The sequence below is a fragment of the Furipterus horrens genome, unplaced genomic scaffold (assembly GCF_987537825.1).
Source record: "Furipterus horrens unplaced genomic scaffold, mFurHor1.1.pri manual_scaffold_3, whole genome shotgun sequence".
NCBI lineage: Eukaryota > Metazoa > Chordata > Mammalia > Chiroptera > Furipteridae > Furipterus > Furipterus horrens.
Genome location: NW_028327173.1, coordinates 121,566,008 through 121,590,964, shown reverse-complemented (window position 1 = coordinate 121,590,964; position 24,957 = coordinate 121,566,008). Strand labels below are relative to the sequence as shown.

The following is a 24,957-nucleotide window of genomic DNA, read 5'->3' as shown; positions in this document are numbered from 1 at the left end:
GACCACAACTGTTTGGGAATAGTACATGTTCTTCTCTTTATTAATAGTATAGCTTTGTTTTTTACAATATAAATTCTGATTTTCTAGCCTTTTATTAAGTAAATGTGTCACTAAACAAATGTAAAAAACAATAAGAATATTATGTGTACAGTGCCGTATACTTAATATATATTCAGTTTGCTGTGATTGTATTCAGCAATGGCCTATGCCAGTATGCTGTGAAACTTTTAGACCTTTATGGTTTCGCATAATTATAGTGATTTCTTTCCAGTGCTGCCCTGCTTAATGATCACAAATCTCCATTCCCATCACCCTACGCTTGGGGCCCGTTGCATTACTCTAGTCATGTTTTTGGATATTTGTAGCACCAAATAATGCTAATCCTTAACTTTATATCTAGATAACAGCATTTATTAGCAAGTACATGATTGAACTCCAGCCTTAGGCTCATGCCTTCTGGTTACATGAAACTCATTTCCTTTTAAAATTGTTCCCTAAATTAAAACTTCTAATATTGAATTTACTGAAATGCCTAAGTGATTGTGATATTTGTATGCCACCGCTGAGATATTTATATAATGTATCTTTCATGTTAGGTTTGTATAAACATATTTTTTAAATGTATTATTTTCTTTAAGTTGGCAGCTCGGACTGCTGAAAGAAACCTCAATGATTTAAAGAAAGACAATTCTTACCTCAGACAGAAGTAAGTATCTCAGGAAGAGCACTTTAAAAACTTTATTCTTAGTTGTTATTTTATTGATTAGTTAATACTTTTATAAGGATAAACAGAAAAACTTGCAGTGAATTCAGTATATCTAACGGTGAAATTTATTAGTGTTACTAGGAGGTATAGATTTTTGTTTGAAACGTTTGTCTTAGCTTACTAACAGAGAAAGAAATTGTTCAGATTCTTTATAAAAAGGTGTAACAAAACTTGAGAAAAAACAGGGCAGGTAAAGAGAGATTACATGGGATGGAAAGAGAAAGGATGACTCTATAAGATGGTAATTCTGAGTATCAGCATCTTTTAATAGATATTTGTATGGAATAAATGTTTATTATTTCTCTTATCCCCTGCTTTTAATGTATTGGGTGGCATTACTTGACAATAAAAAAATGAAAAGGAGTATAAACATGTACATTGTACAAAATTAAGACTAAATGTTTTTCTATGAGGATTTAACAGTCTTCCCAGAATGTTATAATTTCTTGCCAGAACGTACTGTTAAAATTTTCTAATATTAGTTTTAGTCTTCTTGCTTACATTTTCTACTCAAAAATTAAAACCAAATGGATAAATGTTTTATTTCAGATCTGGGTCAAGAAGTAGAAATACGATTCTTTTAAAATGTGACATTTCTAAGAACTTAGGAGTAAAAGAATAGGATGAGTTAGTTGGATTCCAATTTTATGTTAGGGTTGGAATCCTATGGGTAACCTTATAATAGAAACATTCATAACTCAAAGCCTGGAGCCCTGTGTTTGAATCCTGGCAATTTCATTTTGAATAAATCATTCAAACTCCTAACCTCAGTTTCATTAGTTTAAAAAAATTTTTTTAAAACAATTTTAAATAGTTCATTTTTTATTGTACTTTTTTTATTACCATTTGAAAAACGATAGTCTTGAACTGGTTAACCTTGGAGGACCCTTCTATTTCTAATATTTTGGTTTGTGATATTGTACTCTTTATAGTCTGATGTTGAAGAAAAAGCAAAACAATTTCAAACTGTAGCAAAACATCACTATCACTTGGCAAAAAAATCCCATTACCCCAAAATAGTAGTGGGGGATATAGAAAGGTATTTTGGCCTGAATAATTTTAAAGGTTCTTTTTCTTTTATGCATATATTGATAAAGTGAAGAGTAGCTTATATTCGATAGTGGCATTCTTGAAATGTGGGTGCTTCTCTTGGATAAGTAACTTAGAAATGTTTGTTTTTTATTTGCAGATTAACTGAAACAGAGCTTAAATTTGAACTTTTAGAAAAAGATCCTTATGCACTTGATGCTCCAAATACAGCATTTGGCAGAGGTAGTTTTTTTAACCCCTTATTTAAAAATACATACGTATTTATATATATATTGTACATACAATTTATATTAGTGTAATTTGAGCATTATTATTTATAAATATTTTAGATTTTGGAGCTAGGGTACTAATCTAGGTTCTCTCACAATTTCCCAAGTTTCTGATGTTTGTTTTACTTGCTGCCTCTCTTTCTCAGTGGAATTTTATACAATGATGTATATTTAGCTGTTTGTAAAGCAAAGTGCGTGGCACTACAGGTACTCATTAATTATTTTTGGGAGAATCAATAGGTAAGGATTGCTCAAGTAGAATAGCATTGCGATTGTTTACATATTAACTAGTTTTTGGTATTTGTGTGAATTATAAAAATGAGAATTAAAACAGTTTTTAATTACTTAAAATATTAATGAAAAGGTGGGAGAACCTTAGTAATCTGAATTTTAATTGCTTTAACACCCTCAAGAGTGGACCGGTTCTTTGGAAAATGCATTTAATATTTCTGTCCATTAATGAGTTAGTATCTTTAATGATCTCATGCTATTGGAAATAGTTTAACATTTTCAAAATAATTTTGGTTGAATTGGAGTTAAGCTTCTGAGGCAGTGAAATTAAGCCTATCTTTGTATAGATAGAATCCTGTTATAACCTTTGAAAAGTTATAAAATCATTTTGAGAGTCCAGTTTCATTAAAAATGAGAGTCTATTTCTATGTTTTAAGGGTAGATTATTATGAATTTCAAATAGTAACAAAGTTGGGAGTGGGAGGGTAAATAAATGCTTTGCTCTTTTGTTGTAACTACATTTGTATATTATGTGAACTATGTAATAAAATTTAACATGTTTAACAAGCATTATTTTGGTGGTATTTAAGTTTGTTTTTTGCTGTTGATTTTTTTGATGTTTTGGAGCATAACCATTATTTGGAAATGGTAATGTTTGTAAAATGATAGGGCTCTTGGTTTATAGATAGTGACAAATTTTTTAATGAATTAGTGCATATAAATTGGCTTTTCACTGGTTATGAATCAAAAGTAATTTCTCACGCTATAGAGTATTTTATGCCTCTTTTTTTCCACTTTTCAAAATTTGAAACTACTCAAATAATTCACAGCCCAACACAGGCTATCTGGCCCTGATTTAAACTGAGCCCTTCCATATTACAACCCTCATCAGCTGAAATATCTAGAAGCATCCTGCCATTAAAAACAAAAACAAAACAAACTTCATGCTCCCCAAATCTTCTGTAACTCCAAAATATCACCAGTATTCTTTGCTTAATATTGTATGGTTATTTTTTATGTGTATTAATTATCAAGAGGATAATGTTTTTATTGACTAAAATGTACATTTGGTAAACAGATTTTATAGAATACAGAGTTCCATATTAGATAATTCTAACACATGTTAGCAAAACCCAAGGCATAGTTAGTGTTCAGGACATGGATTATTAAACTTAAATTGGCAAGAGGATGACCTGATAATAATTGTTGAAATAGGATTCTAATCTGTAGTGTAGCTAACTGAAACTATGAATTTAAACATGCTGTTTTAATTATTCCAGAGCATTCCCCATATGGTCCCTCACCATTGGGTCGACCTTCATCTGAAACGAGAGCTTTTCTCTCCCCTCCAACTTTGTTGGAGGGTCCACTCAGATTCTCACCTTTGCTTCCAGGGGGAGGAGGAAGAGGTATATTGTTTAAACATCTTTATTACTCTAGATTCTTCCTTACTTTATATTTTCATCTCAACTTTTCTTTAAAAACAATCTTTAAAATAATTCTTTGGAAAACACAGGCTATCCTTGCACTTATTGTGAGTTATTTTGTTTGGAAAAGGAGCTCTATGACATCTAATTTTAATGTATTTTTCTCACTTAGAAACTATGTTATAGTACATTACATTTTGATCAAGCAATTGATGCATATTTTTAAAAATCATTTTTTACTTTTAAACTTTTATATTATGTAGTATAAAACTTTAAAAGAATACATAAAATAATATAACCTAGTATAAATTGTATTTTGATGAAACATTATTAGAATGTAGAATTAAAAAAATTTATTTTTTACTACATTATCATGATCTTTTTATTGTAGAAAATCAAAGTGAAAGAATATTTTAGTGTTGAGGAATTCAGAATTACTCTTTTGTATGCGGAGTTTTGATGGGAACCTTAAAGGAGACCTGAGTCATTTGTTAATACTTTGAAAAATTAACCTAAGATTCTCTGCTTGTTACTCTTTTATGTGTTTTTGAGAATTTCTGGAGCTACTTAAAGCCCCTAAGTATTAGTTGCTGGTCTTTTTGCATTTACCTCATCAGCACTACTCTGGTGTTACGTATGTACCTGGAGAAAGAGATGGAGAGGAACATCGATGTGAGAAACATTGATAGGTTGTCTCTTATACACTTCCTGACCTAGGACTGAACCTGCAACTCAGGCATGTGCTCTGACCCAGAATCAAACTGGCAACCTTTCGTTTTCTGGGACAGAGCCCAACCCACTGAGCCACACTGGTCAGGGCTGGAGTATTCCTCTCTGGATCTCTGATTATACTTTGTTCTCTTTGTCAAGTTGCTTTAAAACTTTCCCTTGAATTTTGGCAAATTTGAAAGATACAGAGAGCCCTTTCTTCCAAAATCAGAACTCTTAGGTTTTTAGACCCAAGTCTGTGTTTTATTAGAGCTGATAGCATTTGTCACCAGTGTTGTGTCCCCAGTTCCCACTTTTTGTCAGTGATTTTAGCATATTGAATCTGAGATAGGACCAGAAAATAATGAGACCAAATAAAAACAAACTAAATCCAATGTAGGAAAGCTCTAATATTCAGATGGATACTACTCATCAAAGTAGCATCTCAGAGAGTCTGTGTACTTCTTGCTGAAGCTTTTAAATATTTTTGGATTGCTTTTTTGAAATTGCCTTCAAGAATATGAAAAGATTATTTCTTATGTTCATGAGATATTTCCTTTTTGCCCACTTCTTTTTTATATCCTCTTTCCCCATCCTCAGTTTGCTACACTTTAGCACTGGTCCTTCCTGCTTCCTAATCCCACAGCAGATTGGGCCCACAGCCTTTACTTGCATTGGCTTTGCATTGAGAGCTCCTAGGGAAAGAGATTGAGTTCCAGATTGACACTTGGAGCCCTAAGAGCGCTTTGCTGAGGCAGGGACTAATTTTCAAATTCACATGTGTGCCCTAAGTGCCACCCCCCCCCCCAATTTTTTGCCTTGACCTAAAGTAAGAAATACATTTTAAATCGTGTTATATTACACACCAATATAAATGCAATTGAAACCAATTCCATGAAATAGTAGTTATTACTATTTTCAGTGCTTTTTGATATTTTCTCTTCAGGTCTATTCCATTTCATTAAGAAAAGAATGATGATTAAGACTAAGTTAATTTCATGCACCAAAATGGGTAGCAGCCAGCAGTGAAAAACAGTGCCCTAGAAATGAGGGTAGATGCAAATGTGAATCACTGGAAGTTGAATGATACAAGTCAAGGATTGCTTGTAGTCAACTGGATATTTGGAATAAGAGTAAAATCTACCTTTGATTTCTCCTCTCCTATTTAAATTACTTTCCTCTCCTTTTTAATTACTTTCAAGATACAATGTGTTTGCATTATTTGCAAGGGTGTTTTACTATTTGTTAGAAAAGCTACAGAAGAATTGAAAGTATAATGTTACAACATATATCCTGGTTACCTGCATAAATAAACAACAGTTTATTTAAAATAAACAAATAAATGGAAAGAGAAGCTGCGAAGGTTTTAGGTAAGTAATCAACTGGTCTTAAAAGAGTTGCTCTGGATTGAAAGTTTCTATGACCCACCAAAGGAGGTTAACCAGTGCCCTTCCTTTTTCCTTCCTTTTATTACCTTTTAAAATTTGAAAGTTTGGATGAGATATATGTTTGAATAAGATTGAGTATAAAGAAAATAATTTTTTTTTAGAGTAATTTGTATATAACATTGGGTCTGAATGAAAAAAATTTAACCTTTAGCAGTTTAAGTTTGTAATTTTCACCTGATAGTAAGTCAGTGGGCCTGTACTTGGCCCTCTGGAAGTACACAATCAGAAGAAGGCCTTTGAGTGTCTCTTTTAAAAAAAGATCTATGCTTCACTCTAGATGAATTTAGCGCAACTGACTCTTGCACATTTCTTACCTATATAGCTTTCTTCTTTTCCAGCCTTTTCCTTCTAATGAACTAATGATTAGAAGGATGAACAAACAGAAGGAAAGATTTGGGGAATTTAATAGAATGTACAACTATAAGGAAAAGGGAGTTAATTTTCTAACATGAAAGTCAGTTGACCTCTTCACTCTATAGGAGAGTAGACAACAATTTTTTACAAGGTTACTATACATTTGAAAAAAAGAGAAAGCTTATACTGATTTGCACAAGTTATCAAGAGAAGGTCAAATTAATTTTTGCTTCCTCTTAACGGAGGTTCTGAAATGTGGGACACATTTTAGAAAGACTTCTATTTAGAAATATTTTTATTTTTTGAAATTGTTCCTTGAAAAGGAGTAAGGTTCTATTTTCAGGGCATTATAATTTTGAGAAGACCACATTTATCCCCTCAATGATAGGCAAATGAGGTATTAATATATTTTGTTATTTAGTGTTTAAAATAATTTTTACTTTTGTTTTTTCTATTTTAATTGAATATGGGTTATTAATTGAAGTACCCATCCTTTATGAATGTAGGCACGACTGATTTTCTTATCCAGATGAGTATTATTTTGCTCAAAGTTCCAACAAGAGCTGTTGTTTCCAAAACTCTTCTTTTAGACTTTCCTTCAGGGCTGTGAACTCTTTTTGAAGGTGAATTTGGCATTTATTGTGGAAATTGCTACAAGCCATTTGCAGCCAAATTTATCTGATGATATGAAGCTTGTAATCAGACTGGTAAAAATCATTTTGGGGAGAAATAGAGTCATTGTTCCAACACTGAGATACAATTTCTTGAGTGGCTTTAAAGCTAATGTGAATATATTTCCAAAAAGTTTTTCTAAGAAATACTTTGAGTAGTTGCAGGATTATTTAAACACAGGTATTGGCGCTAAGATGACTGTTTTAAAGAAATCATGCTCTTCGACCATAGTTAAATTAGTTTTAGCAATAACAACTTTATTTTATAATTATTCTATTGCCTCTGGTATAGAAATCTTTACTTTGAAATTTACTTTCTACTTTTATTTTCAGACATTTATAATTTAAAATTTAACCACCTACTTTATATGTTAAAATATTATGATGTTAACAGTTAAAAACAAATTTTATAAGCAAGTGCTTGTTTATGCACATGGCAAAATTGTCCTAGAAATGGCTTTGGTAGGATAGAGTTGTAGTCTAATGTGTCCTAGGGAAACTTTGTTGGAATCTGATTGTTTTCAATTTAAAAAAAAAAAATCTGGAATTTCATGATAGGTCTTATAATACGTTTTTAGATAAAACAATTGTACTTTTTTCTTTAATTAGGCTCAGGAGGCCCAGGAATTCCTCAGGACCATCCAATTACTAATGAGAGAAGAAAATCAAGCTGTGATAAGTTAACTGATCCTCACAGGGAACCTTCTGACACTGGGTCCCTTTCACCTCCATGGGATCAGGATCGTAGGATGATGATTCCTCCATCAGGTATGGAAAGGGTACTGTACATAGGACAGTGACATCTTCGTGCCCTTCAAAGTAGGCTTCTTAGGACCTCACACAGTTTTCCCAGTCACCATCAGCTGTCCTGTTGTGTTTTCCTGAATGTCACTGATGGTCTGAAATCTCTTCCCTTTCAAAGGTGATTTTAGCTTTGGGAAAAACCAGAAGCCGCAGAGCACCAAATCTGGGCTGAAGGGGGGCTGAGTCACCTGGGTGATTTGATGTTTCACCAAAAAACTGCATCAGAGATGTGATGCATTAGTGGGTTCATTTTCATGATGAAGTTGCCAATCACCAGTTGCCCATGGCTGCGGCCTTCTGAATCATCTGAATAGTTTCTGCAGAGGAATGTTCAAGCTGAATGCAAAATTTGATGCAGATTCGTTGCTCTACTTGCTCATTCATTTTGAATGCGACAGCCACATAGTACACACACTCACTCAACGACTTCTACTGCCCCCACTGACTAGTACAGTGAAGTCATCATTGTTCACACATGCGCATTCCAGTCCACTCTCCTTGGCTGCCAGGTTACACTGATATACAAACTGTTCTCATTATATTAACAATGGTTGAACTTTTTCCAGACAGACTTCATTTATCTTTTAGGGATTTTTTTGGAGCATGGTATGCATTCATAAACATAGGTATACACATTGCTTCATCACTTATGTTGAACTTATAGTATCCACCCTCTTGTAATTGTGTTTTATTGATTGAGTGATTGATTTTAGAGAAAAGGGGAGAGAGAGACATTGATTTGTTGTTTCATTTGTTTATGCCTTCCTTGGTTGCTTCTTGTATTTGCCTTGATCAGAGATTGAATCTGTAACCTTGGCATATTGGGAGAGGCTCTAACCAAAGGGGCTACCTGGCCAGGGTATAATGTCTTTATTTATTTATTTATTTTTATCCTCACCCAAGGGCAGTTTTTAATTGCTTTTAGAGAGAGAGGAACATAGATGTGAGAGAGAAACATTAATTGTTTGCTTTTTTGTTGGTACCCTAATTGGGGATCAAACTTGCAACCTGAGTATGTACCCTAACCAAGAATCGAACCCGTGATCTTCTGGTTTACAGGACAACACTCCAACCAACTGAGCCATACGAGCTGGAGCTAATTGTCTTTTTTAAACTGAATAATGTGTCTTAGATATCTTGCTAAAATAAATATATTTACCATAAGACTCATAGCAAAATATCCTGAAAAAAAGGCAATCACTGTTGTTCTTATAGTCCCTAATTTGAATGTATTACAAATTATTTAGTTTGCTGAACTTTTACTTACGCCCTGTATTTCAGGGACATTGTTATGTAAAGTTAGCTATGCCTGTATTGTATAAATTAATTACATTTAAAATGATATACTATTTCATATTTCTTCCTGAGAAGTTGAAGAGGGAAGAGTATTGTGGTTAAAAAGCTTTAATTTCAGGAATTAACCTTTATTGTAGTATGTGTATGTTCTATGAAGTGATAGTTTTTATACTGTGGCTCCTGCTTTGTTTGATCACTAAAAATAATAGCTTCATAAAGATAGAGATTTGTGTTACTTTTTTTCACAACACCTAGAACAATGCTAAGTATGTAGTATTTTCTCAGGAAATATTGTTAAATGAATGAATACCTAAGTAATTCTGAGGAAGCTGAGTATTTTTCTTACTGTTTATATATTTAGAAATATATATGCTGTTACTTATTTACAAACTTAAGAAGTTAGAAAGGGGTGGCATAGAATATCTTTGAAAGATTTCTTCTTGACATTTAATTTAACGTTCATTTAAAAGTGTTTAGCTATGATAAAAATAAAGATTAATAAATTACCACCTCTGTCCCAAGGGACATGATTATAAGATTTTGGTAGATATCATATCTCTACATCTGTGTAGACCTTCCTTCAGAGAATTCTCAAGTTATCGGTCCCAAGAGTCTCTGCATATGTTCTGCCTGTTTCTGTAAAGTATCATCTGTTTGTCCTTGGTGCTCTCTGTCCCATCTAGTCACTGAACAGGTTTTTGAGTTGGTTCTTTTATTTTGTATTATAAATTGCTACTTGGTAATTAGAGCATGAAACAAGGAATGAGGAGACCTAAGTTTTTATCTTGCCATTGCTGTTAACTTCTTGTGCAACCTTGAGCATTTCATTGTGCCTGTCACTGTTTTCTCAGCTCTAAAATATGGACTTCCGTGAAACAGAGGAGTGGTGATAATCTTAAGTAATTCTCTCACTGCCTTTTTTGTTTTACTTTCAAAATAGCATTTTATTACACTTATAAATTGCATATTCAAAATTATCTTACAATTTACAACTATACAGGAACTTCAAAAATAGGAAAATTAGCAATGACATTAAAGAAACAAATACCACAGTTGAACTGTGGTGTCTTCCCTGGCCCCTTCTTGGCATATGTAACAGTGCTTTTAGAAGTTGATTTTGTAAGCACAGATTTACCAGAAAAATATCCCAGTTTTGTTTTGCATAGGTCATGGCTTTTTTTCAGTTTGCTTTAGGGTTCAATGATTTCCTCGATACAATTTCATGGCAGGTGCAAAAGCTGTTTTGTCCTAGGAAATAACCATAATTCAGAATTTATATGCCATGGTAAATCTGTAGAAGTTAATAAAAACTTTTTTATGGAGTAATTGGGATCCAGAAAACACACATGTGTCAAAAGAGTTGTCAAATGATTTATCTTTGCAATGTTTTATGTTTTCCTTTTGCTAGTTATAGTGTACTAACTTCTTTCCTGATATTCGTACTTAACTTCTACACTCCCAGGCCTATGACCCATACTGACATTTGACTTTTGGTTTGTTTGATGCCCTTAAAGCATGTAGTCACTCTTCTCTAAATCCAGCGAAGGAACACACCTTTTTCAATTTTAAAAACTTCTTTTTTAAATATATTTTATTGATTATCCTTTTACAGTTGTCCCTATTTCTTTTCCCTTTGCTCCTCTCTGCCCAGTATCCTCCTTCCCTCTAGCAATCTCACCCTCCTTAGTTCATGTCCATGTATTGTGCATATAAGTTCTTTGGCTTCATCCTTTCCTATATTATTCTTAACTCTCCCCTGTCTATTGATCTACCAACCAATTTTATGCTTCTTAGTCATGACACCATTTCCGCATTTCTCCCCCTTCCTCTTCCCAGCTGATAACCCTCCAAATGATCCCCATACCTATGATTCTGTTCCTATTCTGGTTGTTTGTTTAGTTTGTTTTAGTATAGGTATATATGTTGAAAAATTTGAATGACAGAACAAGATATACTGTGCACACATTAATCCAACAAAAGCTGCATTGGCTGTTATTAATATCAGATAAAGTAGATTTCAGAATGAAGAAAATGACCAGGAATGGAGAAAGACATTACATAATGAAAAAAAGGATCAAGGAAACATAGCAAATTCTAAATGTGTATATGCCAAACAATAGAGCTACAAAGTATGTAAAGCAAAACGTGATCCAACTGAAGGGAGAAATAGGCATTAGCATGATTACAGTTGGAGACTTCAGCACCGTTCTCAGTTCAGTAGAATGGCGGGACAGACAGTTCAGCAAGGATATAAATCAAACTGAATAATACCATCAACGAAAGGGACCTAATCTACATTTATAGAATATATCACCCAGTAGTGGCAGAATACACATGCTTTTCAAGCTCCATCTGAACATTTCTAAAGATAGATCATATACTGGGCCTGAAACAAACCTCAATAAATTTATAAAAATTGAAATCATATAGTGTGTTCTGTGACCACAGTGGAATCAAAGTGGAAATAGTGAACTGTTGATCCCAGCAACAATTTTGTTAGATCCCAAAGGCATTACGTTGAGTGGGAAAAAAAAAAAATGCCAAAAGGTCAGATACTGTATGATCGATGTATATAACATTCTCAAAATGATAAAATGAAAACAGATTACTGGTTGTCATGGATTAGGTTTCGTAGGGAGAGGAGAGTGGATGTGACTAGCAAGGATAGTGTGACAGAGATCTTAGTGGAAAGGGAGTACATTTGTTTTTTGTTTTTTGTTTTTTTTTTTTGGAACATCTGTATCTTGAGTGGTGGTGGTTACACAAATACACACGTGGTAAAATGGCTGGAACTATACATGTGCATTGTACCAACATTACTTTCCTGGTTATTATATTGTACTGTAGTTCATGGAAAATGTAAACATTGGGGAAAACTGTAGAAAGGTCTTGCAGGATTTCTCTAGTATTTTTGCTGTTCTGTGAGTCTTTATTTTAAAATATAAATTAAAAAATATTCTTATTTGGTACAATACACATATAGGAAAATGTAAGTACTCCTAAGCACCTTGGTGATATTTTTCATAATTTGAGTACACCCATACAAGTAGCATTCAGAGCAATAGACAGTTTTCATCTTATGAATTTAGTAAGAAATCTACAATTTTAGCATGAAAAATGTTTTTGATGAACGAGTTGTTAATCACATATATAGTAATCAGAGTTTGAATTTTAATAGGAATTTGTTCTAGAAATATACAGCCCATTATAAATTCTTAGTAAAAACTCAGCTGCAACAAAAATAGACTTACCTTGCTCAATGCTCATTCCATCAGAAATGGAACTTGATTTTGCGAGTCTCTCATCCTTGTTGCTGAAGGTTCAGTAGAAAAGCCTCTCTGTGAATCACAACAGCTAACATTTGATTGAGCAAAGCAAGTCATATGACGGAACTTAGAATTAGTGGGCAGGAAATATATTCCATCTCTTGAAGACAAGGATACAGGAGGGGTAAAGAATTGAGGTCATGAATGCAATTTACCATACAGATTTTACTTTTTTTTTTTTTTTTGCTTTCATTTTTTTAATTGTTGTTCTATTAGACTTGTCCCATACCCCCCCCCCAGGATTTTACTTTCATTGTATGTTTTTACTTATGCTATAATTATGTTTAAGAAGTATATTTATGACTATATTTTTTTCAGTTTTTAGAGTTACTCTTTGGAAGAAAGGAATATGTAATATTTTTCTTTAACTTTTCTAATAAATAGCTCCTAATTGCCTTGCTTTCTTTGCACTTACTCTTGTTTACAAAGCTGTGCGTATTAAGCAATCTTGAAGAGTAATAATTTAAGCAAATTTTTAGAAAAATTTAAAATAGACCTCTTAACTCCCATGTTTACTGTTACTAATACATTTTAAGAGACATGGGTATTAAAATATTTTATGCTTTTGTCCTGCACAGCAAGAAGTTGCAGATTCGATCCCCAGTCAAGGCACATGCCTAGGTTGTGGACTGGATCCCTGGTCCAGGCACATACTAGAGGCCAACTGATTAATGCTTCTCTCTCTCTGTCTCCCACCTCTCTAAAATCAATAAACATATATACTCTGCGGTGAGGATTTAAAAAAGTGGGGACATCTGCAATAGTGTCAAGAATAAAAATAAAGGAAAAATAAAATATTTTATGCTTTATATAAACTATATTAACATGTTCTAATAATATCAGTAACAATTGAAGTAAGAAAATACTAGAATTTAAATGGTACCTTTTTGACTATAAGGGAATGAATCTGCTGAAGTTTTGGCTTTTAGCCTTTTAATTGATTTTTGAGAATTACATCCACAGGGCAGATATATAGTACAAGCATTAATCATATAATGATTCATCATATACAAATGATTATATTTATGAATCTCACAAGAAAGATAGTAATTGTGTCTAAGTTGAAGCAAATGCTTTATTTTGGTAGTATCTTAACCTAAAAAAACTAAGAAAACCACAGATTCTTGAATGAAACAAAGTTTCCGTTTTTATTATTTTTTCACCGTTTTGTGTTCTTGATCTCCCAATGCTTCAGCTTCAGTTTCCTTCTAGTCCTGTGCCTGGCCGCGCGGCCTCCTTTTCCGACAGGGAGAAGTACTTGATAGAGAAGAATAAAGGATCTTAGTTTTCAGCAAATCTCATGCTACATAAAATAGATAAGAATTAAAGGGAAATTATGTTATCCCCTCCTTGTGCTTTTTAGAACTTTAATATAATTAGTTATATTATATATAACTAATATAAGAGAGCAGGGAGCATATATGTGGCTCCTGTTATTTTTGTCAGTGCTTATCTGGATAATTATATAAGGGGTAGCAAAGAAACTTAGCAACTATGCCTTAATGGTACAATGTTATCATGAATGAAATCTGGTCTTCAGTTGTGCATGTTCAGAAACTTACTTTTATCTCTTTTTCTTGAAGAGCTGAACAAATAAGAAATGTATACAACCAAATTGATAAGAACAGTTTTAAATTTTACTTTGAGAAACAAAAGGAGGCTAAGCAGGTGAAAATATTTTAGATAGCTTTAGAAGTATAGACATAGATTTTATGTTACTGGCTCTGATTTGTAGACATTTATAGAGATCATTTTTTTGCAATGTGAACATTCTTTCTAGACAAGATTCATTTGATAGAATTATAGTGTGTTTTAAGTCAGGCTCAATTTTTATTGCCTTGTTGAGATTTGGATTCTTCGTAAACTTAATAAGGTGTCCTAAAAACTTCAGCATTGCTTTTTTATCTTCTTAAAGGATAACAATTTACTCTAATGTTTATTCCACAATTTTGAGCTCCTGCTTTTTGGGGGAGTGTATAGTTCTTGTATCACTTGTATCTTTTTGTATAAGTTCTAATTAGTAACATTTGGTTGATAATTTACTGCTATGTATATTTACATGAACTTAAAAAAAATCTGTGTTTCAGTTTTCAGTCTTTCTGATGAGAGTAAATTGAGGAGAGAGTAGGATGTGGGGACAAATGTAAACAGATTTTTGAAAAATTTTGCTTTCAAGAAAAGCTAGAGATGGTAGCTGGAGGGAGAGGTGTTTTTGTTTTAAAAGGTGGGAAATATTACAACATGTTTATTTGCTGATGAGAATAATCCAAGATAGGAGACATTGATGATGTATTGGAGAGGTTATTATAAAAGTGAAACTTTGAGTAGTAGACAAAACACATGGTATCCAGAGTATAATTGAGAATTAGAGCTGAATCTTTTTATGCTTTGTAAAAAGAAGCAAGTGGGTATAGCTCTAAAGATGGGTGACGGTGATGGAGGTGTCTCATTGCATCCATTTTATTGATGTGGCAAGTTTATTAATTTGAGGTGGGAGAAGAAGGGGATTGTCAGAGCTTTGAAGAGAGAGAGAAAAAGGCAATAGCCATTTTGGAGAGTGAAGGGACTCAAACATTAGTGAAGCGTATTATGGTTAGGGTAGTGTTGGGTATCCACTTGAAATTTATGTTCATAAATTTGAACGAGACCAGTCAATATTATACTTTTAATATAGTTTGTACTAAAAAATTTTATCATTACTGTTACTTTGGAGTGCTTACTTTGTGCCAGATCATGCGTTAAGTGCTTTTTATTAATCATTCCAACACACTTGAGAGTGTTATTCACATTCTGTAGATTAAGAAACAAAAACTCAGATAATGTAACAAAGCCCTGTATATTATCTCCCAGATTTAAATGTTAATATTTGCTTCAGATGTGTGTGCACATGTGTGTTGTGCATGCATCTGTGATTGTGTAAATAAAACATAAAAAGAGGGAGGGGAAGGGAAGGAAAGAAACATCAATGTGAGAGAGAAACTTTGATCAGTTGCCTCTTGCACATGTGCCAATCGGGAATGAACCTAAGCATGTGCCTGACTGGGAATTGAACCCGTGACGTCTCAGTTTATGGGACAATGAACCAACCAGGCCACACTGTCCAGGGCTGCACATATTTCTTTATAGATGATTCCAGGAAATGAAATTGTTGGATAACAGGATATGCGTATTTTTGGTTTTAATAGATTGCCTCATTGTCCTCAGGAGTGGCTGTATATGAAGTATTTGAGAGTAGCTGTTTCTCCAAAACTTGTTGTGAAACTTTTTTCAATATCTCTGGTCATTTGAGTTAAAATTTTTATCTCATTATTCTTTGTAGTTCTTTGATTATTAGTGAGCTTGAGAACATTTTAATTTTATTAATCATATGTTTCCTTAAATTGTCCAATCCACCTTATCTCTTGCTTACTAGGGATTTTTAGTATATTTTAGATACTAACCTTTTGTAGTTTGCAAATATTTTCTCAATTCATTATTAATGGATGCTATTATTATACGTGTTTCAAATTTTGTTATAAATTAACCCATCTTTTTTTTTTAATAGAATTTTTGTTTTGTTTGAGACCTATTCCTAGATCAAAAATATATTTTGTTTTAATCTAAAATTTTAAAATTTGGCTTTGATTTTTAAGCACTCAATCAGGATTTTATTTTTGTTTTAGTGTTTAGTGTGAGGAGGTATTTTTTCCCATTATATGTTATTTCAATACTATATTGGTTTGTCAATTTGACATATTACTTTTATCTTAAATTAAATCTCCACGTTTGCATAGGTCTGACTCTTAGACACTTTTTCTATACCATTGGTCTCTATTTCTGAATCATAACCTATCCATATCATGGCTTTTAGCAACTACTTCTGGAAATTTTTCATTTCATTTAAATTCCTTAATTACTAGATTTTTTTCATTTTTTCTTTTAGGTGAAGATGCTTATTGTATGGACTTGCTGAGTGATCAGTATTGAATTAAAAAAGAATTCTAACCCTTTATCTATCTTTATAATTCTCTTTTCAACTATGTTGATGTTTCTGTTACATGATACAACTCTAGATTATTAAAGTAGGTACTCAGGGAACAATTGCAGTACCAGATTTGTTATGGAATGAAAAGAGATCAACAGCATTTTTGTTGAAATGAGACATATTGAATTTTATTCTTATTCTTGGTTTATGAAACTGCTACAGAAAGCCCTGTACACTTATTTCCAGCCGTTTTTTCATTTTTTAACCTGATCTTTTTCCTCTTCCCATTTTTTCTGACCATCTCTTTTTTTTATAAGTATATTTCATTGATTATATTGTTACAATAGTTCCAGTTTTTTCCCCTTTACTCCCCTCTGCCCAGCACCTCCCCAACAATCCCCCGTCCCCAAGTTCATCCCCATGGGTCATACATACAAGCTCTCCTGCCTCACCGTTTCATATATTCTTCTTCTTTTTTAAAAAATAAATAAATAAATAAATAAATAAATATTTTAACAATAAAAAATAATAATCCCTCCCTCTCAGACTTAAGACCCCTTATAATCTTATAAAGGACAATGGGCGAAGGTCTTGAGCTCCTCTAGCTGCTTCAAGCTGGATATGGTCGTCGTCCTACCTACCCTTGGTTCCAGAAATCCCTAATAAGAGTGGGGGTGTGGAGGCGGTGGTGGCCTTCCCACATGGGGAAGGATCATGCAGACTCCAGGTTTGTTGGCTATCCCCGGACAATGGCATGCTTGATTTAACAGGCTGGCATCCTTGTTGTATTCTGGAGGCAACAGATTTGGCAACAGGGTTAAAAGACATCATTCAATCCATAACCATTAGATGACAAAAGGCAGGTATTAACTTTTCAAAGTTTCACATTAGGGAAAAGAAGGGCTTCTTTGGAGGAAGGTGTGCCAGGTACATCTCACCTGTCCAAAACCCTTTTGCCCATTATACTTAGTTTGGGCTGAGGGAAATAGTTTAGGTTTCCCCCCTCTCAGACCTCTGGACTCTTTCTGTCCAAGCCATTAGAACAGAAAAGAGAAACCAGTTTTAAAGTGAAGCCCACAGACCACCCTATTCTTCACCAACCCAGCCACTTAGTTCAGCCAAACCACTGAGTCTCAGGAGGCAGCGATGCAGACAGGATTAAGTCAGGCCTACATACAGACAATCACTCAGGTAATGAGATCATAGGCTTATGCCCTTTGAAAACAGAAAACACATGTTAATTTATGTAACATAACCCACATACAAGTCTCTAAATCTGTAGGACTGTCATATCAGAAAGACATCCAGTTGCAAGGCATTTGACATTTTCTTGCCTGTAAATTAAACATCTTTGATAATACCACAGACATAGTTTAATTTTCAAATCAAAACAAACTTTAAATGAAGATAAACTTTAAGACGGTTAGCTGTATTACTTTATAGTCTACCACTGAGCATTGTGATTTTCCTTGAATCACGATTTTTCTCCCTAAGATTATCCTCATCATTAAAGGGACTGCATTAAGTCCATTTTTAATTTATCCTGTTCATTTGCATAAACAGAGCAAGAGAAGAAAATGATCACTCATGATCTTTAGTTCTGCTTTGCTGGAACTTACGCAAGGAACATTTAGGGTGACCTTCAGTCTGCCCTTCAGGGCACAGAAGCAGAACCACATACCTGGCATTCAGCCTTGCCTGTAAACACCTGTCTTCTCCAAGTCCTTCTGGTTTTCCATTGTGCCTTAAGGTCTCTTCTAGCCATCTTTCAGGAAAACAACCTTCATTCCTTCCCTGGAAAGAGTGCTATGGACCACACATCCAACCAAGGTACCAGGCCTTTTATCTTGTGGGCTTTTATTACCTTTGAAAGTCGATCCCAGTTCCTCAGTGCTTTCTGGTAATAACCAGAGCCCAAGCACGTCTCCTTTAGGCATGACATTCTAGTCAAAGTCTTAGTCAAAAAAACCTCTATTAACAACTGATCTTATTAGTTTTATGCAAAGAAACTTAAGTCATTACTTCTTTAGAATGCCAAACTCTGGAGGTATCAGATAGGGAGAAAAATATACAGTGTGAAGGAAAATCCTTGTCCTTCTAATATTCACTGAACTTGCTTTTCCATTCTTTATATTTTTATTTTTTCCCCCACTAGAAGTTTTTTTTGTTTGCTTCTCCATTACAGTTGTCCCACTTTTTTCCCTCTCTTGCTTCCCTGCACCCTGCCCTCCCTTCTCCCACATTCAGTCCCCACCCAGTTGTCCATGCCCATGGGTCATTTATACATGTTCTTTGACTAGACCCTTTCTCTTCTTACCCCTTTCTCTGCCTCCCATCTCCCCCTTTGTTCTGTTAGTTTATTCCTTGTTTACATACCTCTGGTTCAATTTTGCTCATTTGTTTGTACTGTTCATTAGTTTCCCATAATAAGTGATAGCATAAGGTATTTTTCTTTCGTTGCCTGGCTTATTTCACTAAGTATAATTCTCTCTAGTCCATCCATGTTGTTGCAAATGGTAGAAGTTCCTTCTTTCTTTCAGTACTTATTCATTGTCATTTTCCCCCTTTGTACTCGTGTTCCTCTCTGTCTCTCTGTTTCTTCATCTTCTTAAAGCAGACCCTTTAGTATCTCTTGCAATGCTGGTTTGGTGGAGATGTATTCTTTTAACCTTCTTTTGTCTTGGAAACTCCTTATTTCACCTTCTATTTTGAATGAGAGCCTTGCTGGGTAGAGTATTCTTGGTTGTAGGCCTTTGTTTTTCATTGCTTGGAATATTTTTTGCCATTCCCTTCTGGCTTGTAGTGTTTCTGCTGAGAAATCTGATGATAGCCTTATTGGAGCTCCCTTGTATGTTATTAGTTGTTTCTCTCTTGCTGCTTTTAGGATTCTCTCTTTGTCTTTGAATGTGGCCATTTTTATTATGATGTGTCTTGAAGTGGGCCTGTTGGGGTTCATCTTCATTGGGACCCTTTGTGCTTCCTGGACTTGCGTGACTCTTTCTCTCCTCATGTTAGAGAAGTTTTCTGTCATTAGTTTTTCAAAGAGGTTTTCTATCCCTTGCTCTTCTTCTCCTTCTGGAATTCCTATGATAAGGATATTATTACATTTCATGTTGTCCTGCAGCTGTCTTAGAGCCTCTTCAGTCTTGTTCAGTCTTTTTTCATTTTGTTGCACTGTCTGGGAGTTTTTGTCTACATTGTCCTCCAGCTTGCTGATCCGATCTTCTGTTTCCTCTAGCCTGATTTTAATTCCTTTTACTGTGTTCTTCAATTCAGAGATCGTATTCTTCATTTCCTCCTGTCTCTTATTGATAGCTTCTATGTCTTTTTTTATGCTGGTGTAATTCTCAGTAAGTTCCTTGTAGTTCTTCTGGAGTTCCTTGTAGTTTCCCTGGAGTTCTTTGTAGTTTCCGCTGAGCTCATTGAGCTTCTCCACAGTCCATGCTTTCAATTCCATATCTGATAGTTGGCTCCCCTCTATTTCATTTGGCACTCTCTGGGGATTCTACCTTTCCTTTCGATGAGGGGTTGTTTCTCTGTCTCCCCATTTTTGTGACTCCTATTGTTTGTTGGTGCCTCTTAGAATGATCTGCACTTCCTGGATCTGCCCCTGGTGGCGTCAGATCCTGTACTAGTCTGGGCCTAGGCAGCCTGTTGGAGACTTCCAGGGATCTACTGCCTTTGTCTGACTTCTTTAGTTGTTAATCTATTCAATCTGTGATTAGCTGTCAGGCTTAAGGACCGTGGGCATGGCAGCTTAATTCCTGTAGGCTGGGCTTTTGCTTCCCTTCAGTCTGGCGCCACTTGTAGCGGGGGGAATGGTCTGCCTGCTGTACTGTGGATGAGTCAGCACTGGGACCCGGTCGGCTGCTCCCCTAATTCTCCCCTCAAAGCCACCACACCAAACTCTCTCCAAGCGTCTCTAGTCCTCTCTGCCTTCCCTCCACTTGAGCCCAGAGGTGGGGCCCAAATATTTTTGTATGTGATCCACATAAGAGCTCTTTTTCTCCAGCTGTTCCTCTGCAGCTAGCAAGAAACCCTGTGGCTTTTCATTTTTCACAGCTGGATACTATTTTACTTTCCACTCTGTTACTGTATGCTGGAAAGCTCAGCTGGGGGTTTAGACCCTGCCCTTCTCAGGGGGAACCCCGGGCTGCTGAGCTGTTTCTCAGTCCCTTCAGCTGCCACTTGTGTGAGCCCAGCCAGCCCTTCTGCATCTCCTCACCCGCTACAGGTCATGTTGTGATGTAGCGGCCTTTTCTGCCTGTGGTTATAAGACTTCTCTCCAGCTGGTGTTCGGTTGGCTATTCCAGATGATTTCTCCAAAATTAAGTTGTAAATCCAGACTAGTTCTGGGAGGAGGTTAGTGTAGCTTCCACTTACTCTTCTGCCATCTTGTTTCTCTGACCATCTCTTAAGGGTGGTAGAAAACAGGTAAGAAAGCCAAAAAGAAAGGAATCATTTATGTCTTATTTTCTGTATTTAAGCCTTTCATTGGTCATATGCCTCCCACAGAACTCACTTTACTACATTGTGTATGTGTATATTTGAGTTTGACCAGAATATCCTTGTTTATTTGTTTCTTCTTCCTAACTTTTGGGACAAGCTTTACCTCCTCTTTGGCAACATTCTGATTCTTTCAGTCAGAAGTAGATAGACCACCTCTCATATTATTTATATGCCCCTTTATTAGGCATTGATCCCATTGTATGTGTTTGTTTCTGTCATTAGACTAAGAGCATGGCCTGTCTCAAAATCAGTGTTGTGTCACTACTGCCTGGCACATACAGGCCCTGGTATTTTAAGGAGTGGATTACTTTTGCAAGTAGAGGGCTACAAGGGTATATGATTTATAAAGTAGTAATCTTGTAGCAAAATTTTGTATTTCTAAAGTTGCTGATACTGTGGGGATGCATTTTAGACGCAGAATAATGCTATGGTATCTGAGACATGATTAAGAAAGAGTTGTGAGGTTTTCAGATTTTCCCATTTTATCCCCTTGCCCAACTGTCATTTAATTAATCCTCTGTTTGTAGTAGAAAGGGAAAACTCAGTTTAGTTCTTGGTGCTTGGTATCGGTCTTTTCTTCCCTTGGGCTAATTCAGATCCATTGAGACAGTTCTTTGTTAAGATTTTGAAAGGGGAAGGAAATGAGCCTTCAAACTTGTGTAGACCTGTCCTAAATTACATCCGTTGACTCTTGGGAGCTCATTAAATATAATTCTTTCTGTTGATTCTGGTTGATGTCAGATGATTTCTTGGTCTTGTATGGGAGAGGTGTATCAGTAGGTCCCATGTGACTGAGTCAGGTGAGGACTGACATATCGTATCCAACACTGTATGGAGTTCATATTATGAACCACTGCCTCGGACAGTTATGGAAGGCAGTTCAGGGCCGTTTCTCTGTATCTATAAGGATAGGAGAGGGTCACACAATTCACCCCCTTTAACCTACTTCATACTTTTGGACTTGGGCATATGCGAACCTAATTTATAAAAAGTTTGCCATCACCTGTCAAAGATGAGAGACTACCTATATGTTTTTTAAAGAATAATGAGTTCTATAGGGATCCAGGAATGACCACTTTGTCATCTTAACCCCTGGGAACAAAGGAGGGTGGCCTTAGAAGCAGCTGAGTCAGAGCCTGTTTCCAATTGTGCGTCTATCCACATGTCCTTAATCTGAGCATTGTGAACCTTCCATTCATCTATTGCATCAGAGTCTTCCTCTTCAGTTTTGGAGGAATGCTAAGTTCCAAAATAATGATGTTACTGAAAACTTGATCACCAATGACCTGTGAATAATACTCTTCCTGCTTTGGTGACCATTTCTCTTATCATTGTCTGTTCTGCTAAATTTCTTGCCATGCTGACAACATATTCTCTTTTTTTCTTCCTTTTCAAAGTCTTTTTTTTGACATAAGGATGTATCTGCTTCCTTCTACTGTTACTAAAATTGAATGTTAAATGAATATATTGCTAAATTCTATTAATATATTTTAATTTACACGTTATAATTGAAACTTTTCAAAATCCTGGGTAGAATATTATACTTGTGTTTACTACAAAAGCAAATAAAGGTATTGCTCTTAGTGAAATATGTAATTTTCTGAAAATTCTTTACTATTATCTATCAAGAATGTGGATTAAAACTCTTTTAGAAAGCAAGATAAATGTCTATATTCAATATATTAAACTTAAGTCAACTTGATTTATTTTTATACTAGTGAAAATGTTTTAAAAATTGTTTTTTTAGGTCAACCTTATCCTGATCCAGCTCTTCCTCCACAAAGGCAAGAAAGATTCTATTCTAATACTGGTAGACTATCTGGACCAGCAGAACTCAGAAGTTTTAATATGCCATCACAGGATAAAACTGGTAATAAATACTTTGTATATTTATATGTGTTTTATTAAATAATAGTGGCAAACTAAAGAACTAGAAGCTGAATAAAGGACCATATAATTGCTATATGTGGTAGCTATTAAGGCCATAATTCATTTTCTCAAATTTCCTGGTTTTGTGTTTCTTGTAATGTTGCCCACATCCATGACTGTAGTCATTGGTGATTGGCGTGGGCACCATGGAAATGAGTTTACTCTATGAATCTATGATGGAAAATTTTACTCTGTTCTATGATTAATTTTCTAATTTTCTTAGTAAACTTACGTGTATCCTGTTTTATAATGAGGGAAATTAGGCTCATGTGAATGGGTCTGTGAACATTCACCAGAAAAATAATTTGGGTGCATGCTCTGTTGATGGTTTAATCAATTATCTTATTTAAACATTTCATTGTTAGACTTAACTAACACATGCTGAAGACCCTACTTATTTGTCAGGCACTCTATTCCTTAAATCACAACTAAGTGACCTATTGATTCTGTTCCTATTCTGGTTTGCTTAGTTGGATTTTGTTTTTTAGATTCAGGTGTTGATAGTTGTGAGTTTGTTGTCATTTAGTGTTCATAGTTTTGATGTTCTTTTTCTTAAATAAGTCCCTTTGACACTTCATATAATAGCTTGGTGATGATGAACTCCTATTCTTGCTTCCTCATTCTGTACTGCTTGACTGTTTTTTTCTTCCTTATGTTCCAAATCATTGATTTGAACCCTGGTTTCAGTTCCTTCACTATTGGTTTTGTGTGGATTTTCTTTTGTTTCATTTAGCGTAGCCTTCACTTCTTCCCTTATGTGTTTGCTGTACTCAAGCCTATCTGTCAAGCCTGTGAGCATCTTTATCACCAGTGTTTTGAACTCTACATCTGTTAGGTTGACTATCTCCTCATCCGTTAGGTTGGCTATCTCCTCATCACTTAGTTCTCCCACTGGAACCTTGATCTGTTCCCCCTTTTGGGCCATACTTCCCTGTCCCCTCATCTTGACAGGTTCCTGTGTTTGTTTGCCTCTGTGTCTTAGGTAGATCTGTTGCTCCTGTTACGTTGTAAGGGATGGAGCCTTAGGGCTTCATCAGTAAGGATGACCCATTTCACCACGTTGTGGCACTGTACATGGGGGAGAGGTCTGAGAAGGAACAATGCTGCTTGCCCAGCACTCGCCTCTTTTTCAGGCACTTCTCCCACTTTCATATGGGACTGGCACCCCTCTAGCTGTTGCTCTGTTTTCAGAGTGGATGGGTCTGTGGATGTCCTAGGACTGTGGGGTCCCTTTAAATAAGCAGACTCTGCTGAGAGACTGGCAGTTTCTTCCTCCCCCCAACCTCCACTGGCTTGCACTGTCAGAAGCAATGAGGCTTGATTTTCCCTGGTGCTGGGACTGTGAGCTGTGTGGTCTGGCTATCTCCTCATCTGTTAGATTGGCTATCTCCTCATTGCTTAATTCTCCCACTGGAACCTTGATCCATTCCCCTTTTTGGGCCATACTTCTCTGTCTCCTCATTCTGACAGGTGCCTGTATTTGTTTGCCTCCGCATCCCAGGTAGAGCTGTCGCTCCTGTTACATTGTAAGGGGCAAAGCTTAGGGATTCGTCAGTACAAGGCAACTTGTTTCACCACGTTGTGGTACTGTATGTGGGGGAGGTGTCTGAGAGGAAACAATGCGGCCTGCCCAGCACTCACCCCTTTTCCAGGCACCTCTCCCACTTCCACTCCAGAATGGCACTTCTCTAGCTGCTGCCCTGGACATCGTTCCCAAAGTTGGTGGGTCTGCAGACATTCTAGGACTATGGGGGTCCTTTAAACAAGCAGACTTTGCTGTGAGACTGGCAGTTTCTGCCTCCACCACAACCCCCACTGTTCTGCACAGTCAGAAGAAATGAAGCTTGATTTTTCCCAGTCCTGGGACTGTGAGCTTCGAGGTCCAGCGAGGAACTGGGAACGCACCCCAGGTGTCCCTCCCAACTTTTTAAAACATGTGACTGCGCTTTCCGCCGACCCGCCACTGCTGCCACCACAGCGAGTCCTCTCTGCCCCAGCTCCACCCCTCCTACCTGTCTGGATGATAGCAAAGGTCAGGAATATTTGTTTAGAAACAGTGGCTAAATTTAAATGCTAGTCTGTACTATCTGGAGGAAGAAGGAAAGAAAGGTGAGAGGGAGGAAAAGAAGGAGCAAAGGAGGAAGGAGAGAGAAAAGAAAGGAAGTGAGGTGGGAGAAAAATGGAAGGAGGAAAGAAGAAAGGAAG

The 24,957-nt window shown here is 35.7% G+C and overlaps 1 protein-coding gene across 2 annotated transcripts in view; it reads left to right on the top strand.

Annotated features, from left to right (window-relative positions):
- MIA2 (MIA SH3 domain ER export factor 2) overlaps window positions 1-24,957 on the top strand; it is a 91,062-nt gene that overhangs the window by 63,355 nt on the left and 2,750 nt on the right. For both annotated transcript variants that reach the window (XM_090270113.1, XM_090270112.1), the window contains 5 exons: window positions 639-706; window positions 1,956-2,038; window positions 3,597-3,725; window positions 7,534-7,692; window positions 22,571-22,693. In XM_090270113.1, the coding sequence (XP_090126239.1) occupies window positions 639-706; window positions 1,956-2,038; window positions 3,597-3,725; window positions 7,534-7,692; window positions 22,571-22,693 (562 nt within the window). The remainder of the gene's footprint in view (window positions 1-638; window positions 707-1,955; window positions 2,039-3,596; window positions 3,726-7,533; window positions 7,693-22,570; window positions 22,694-24,957) is intronic.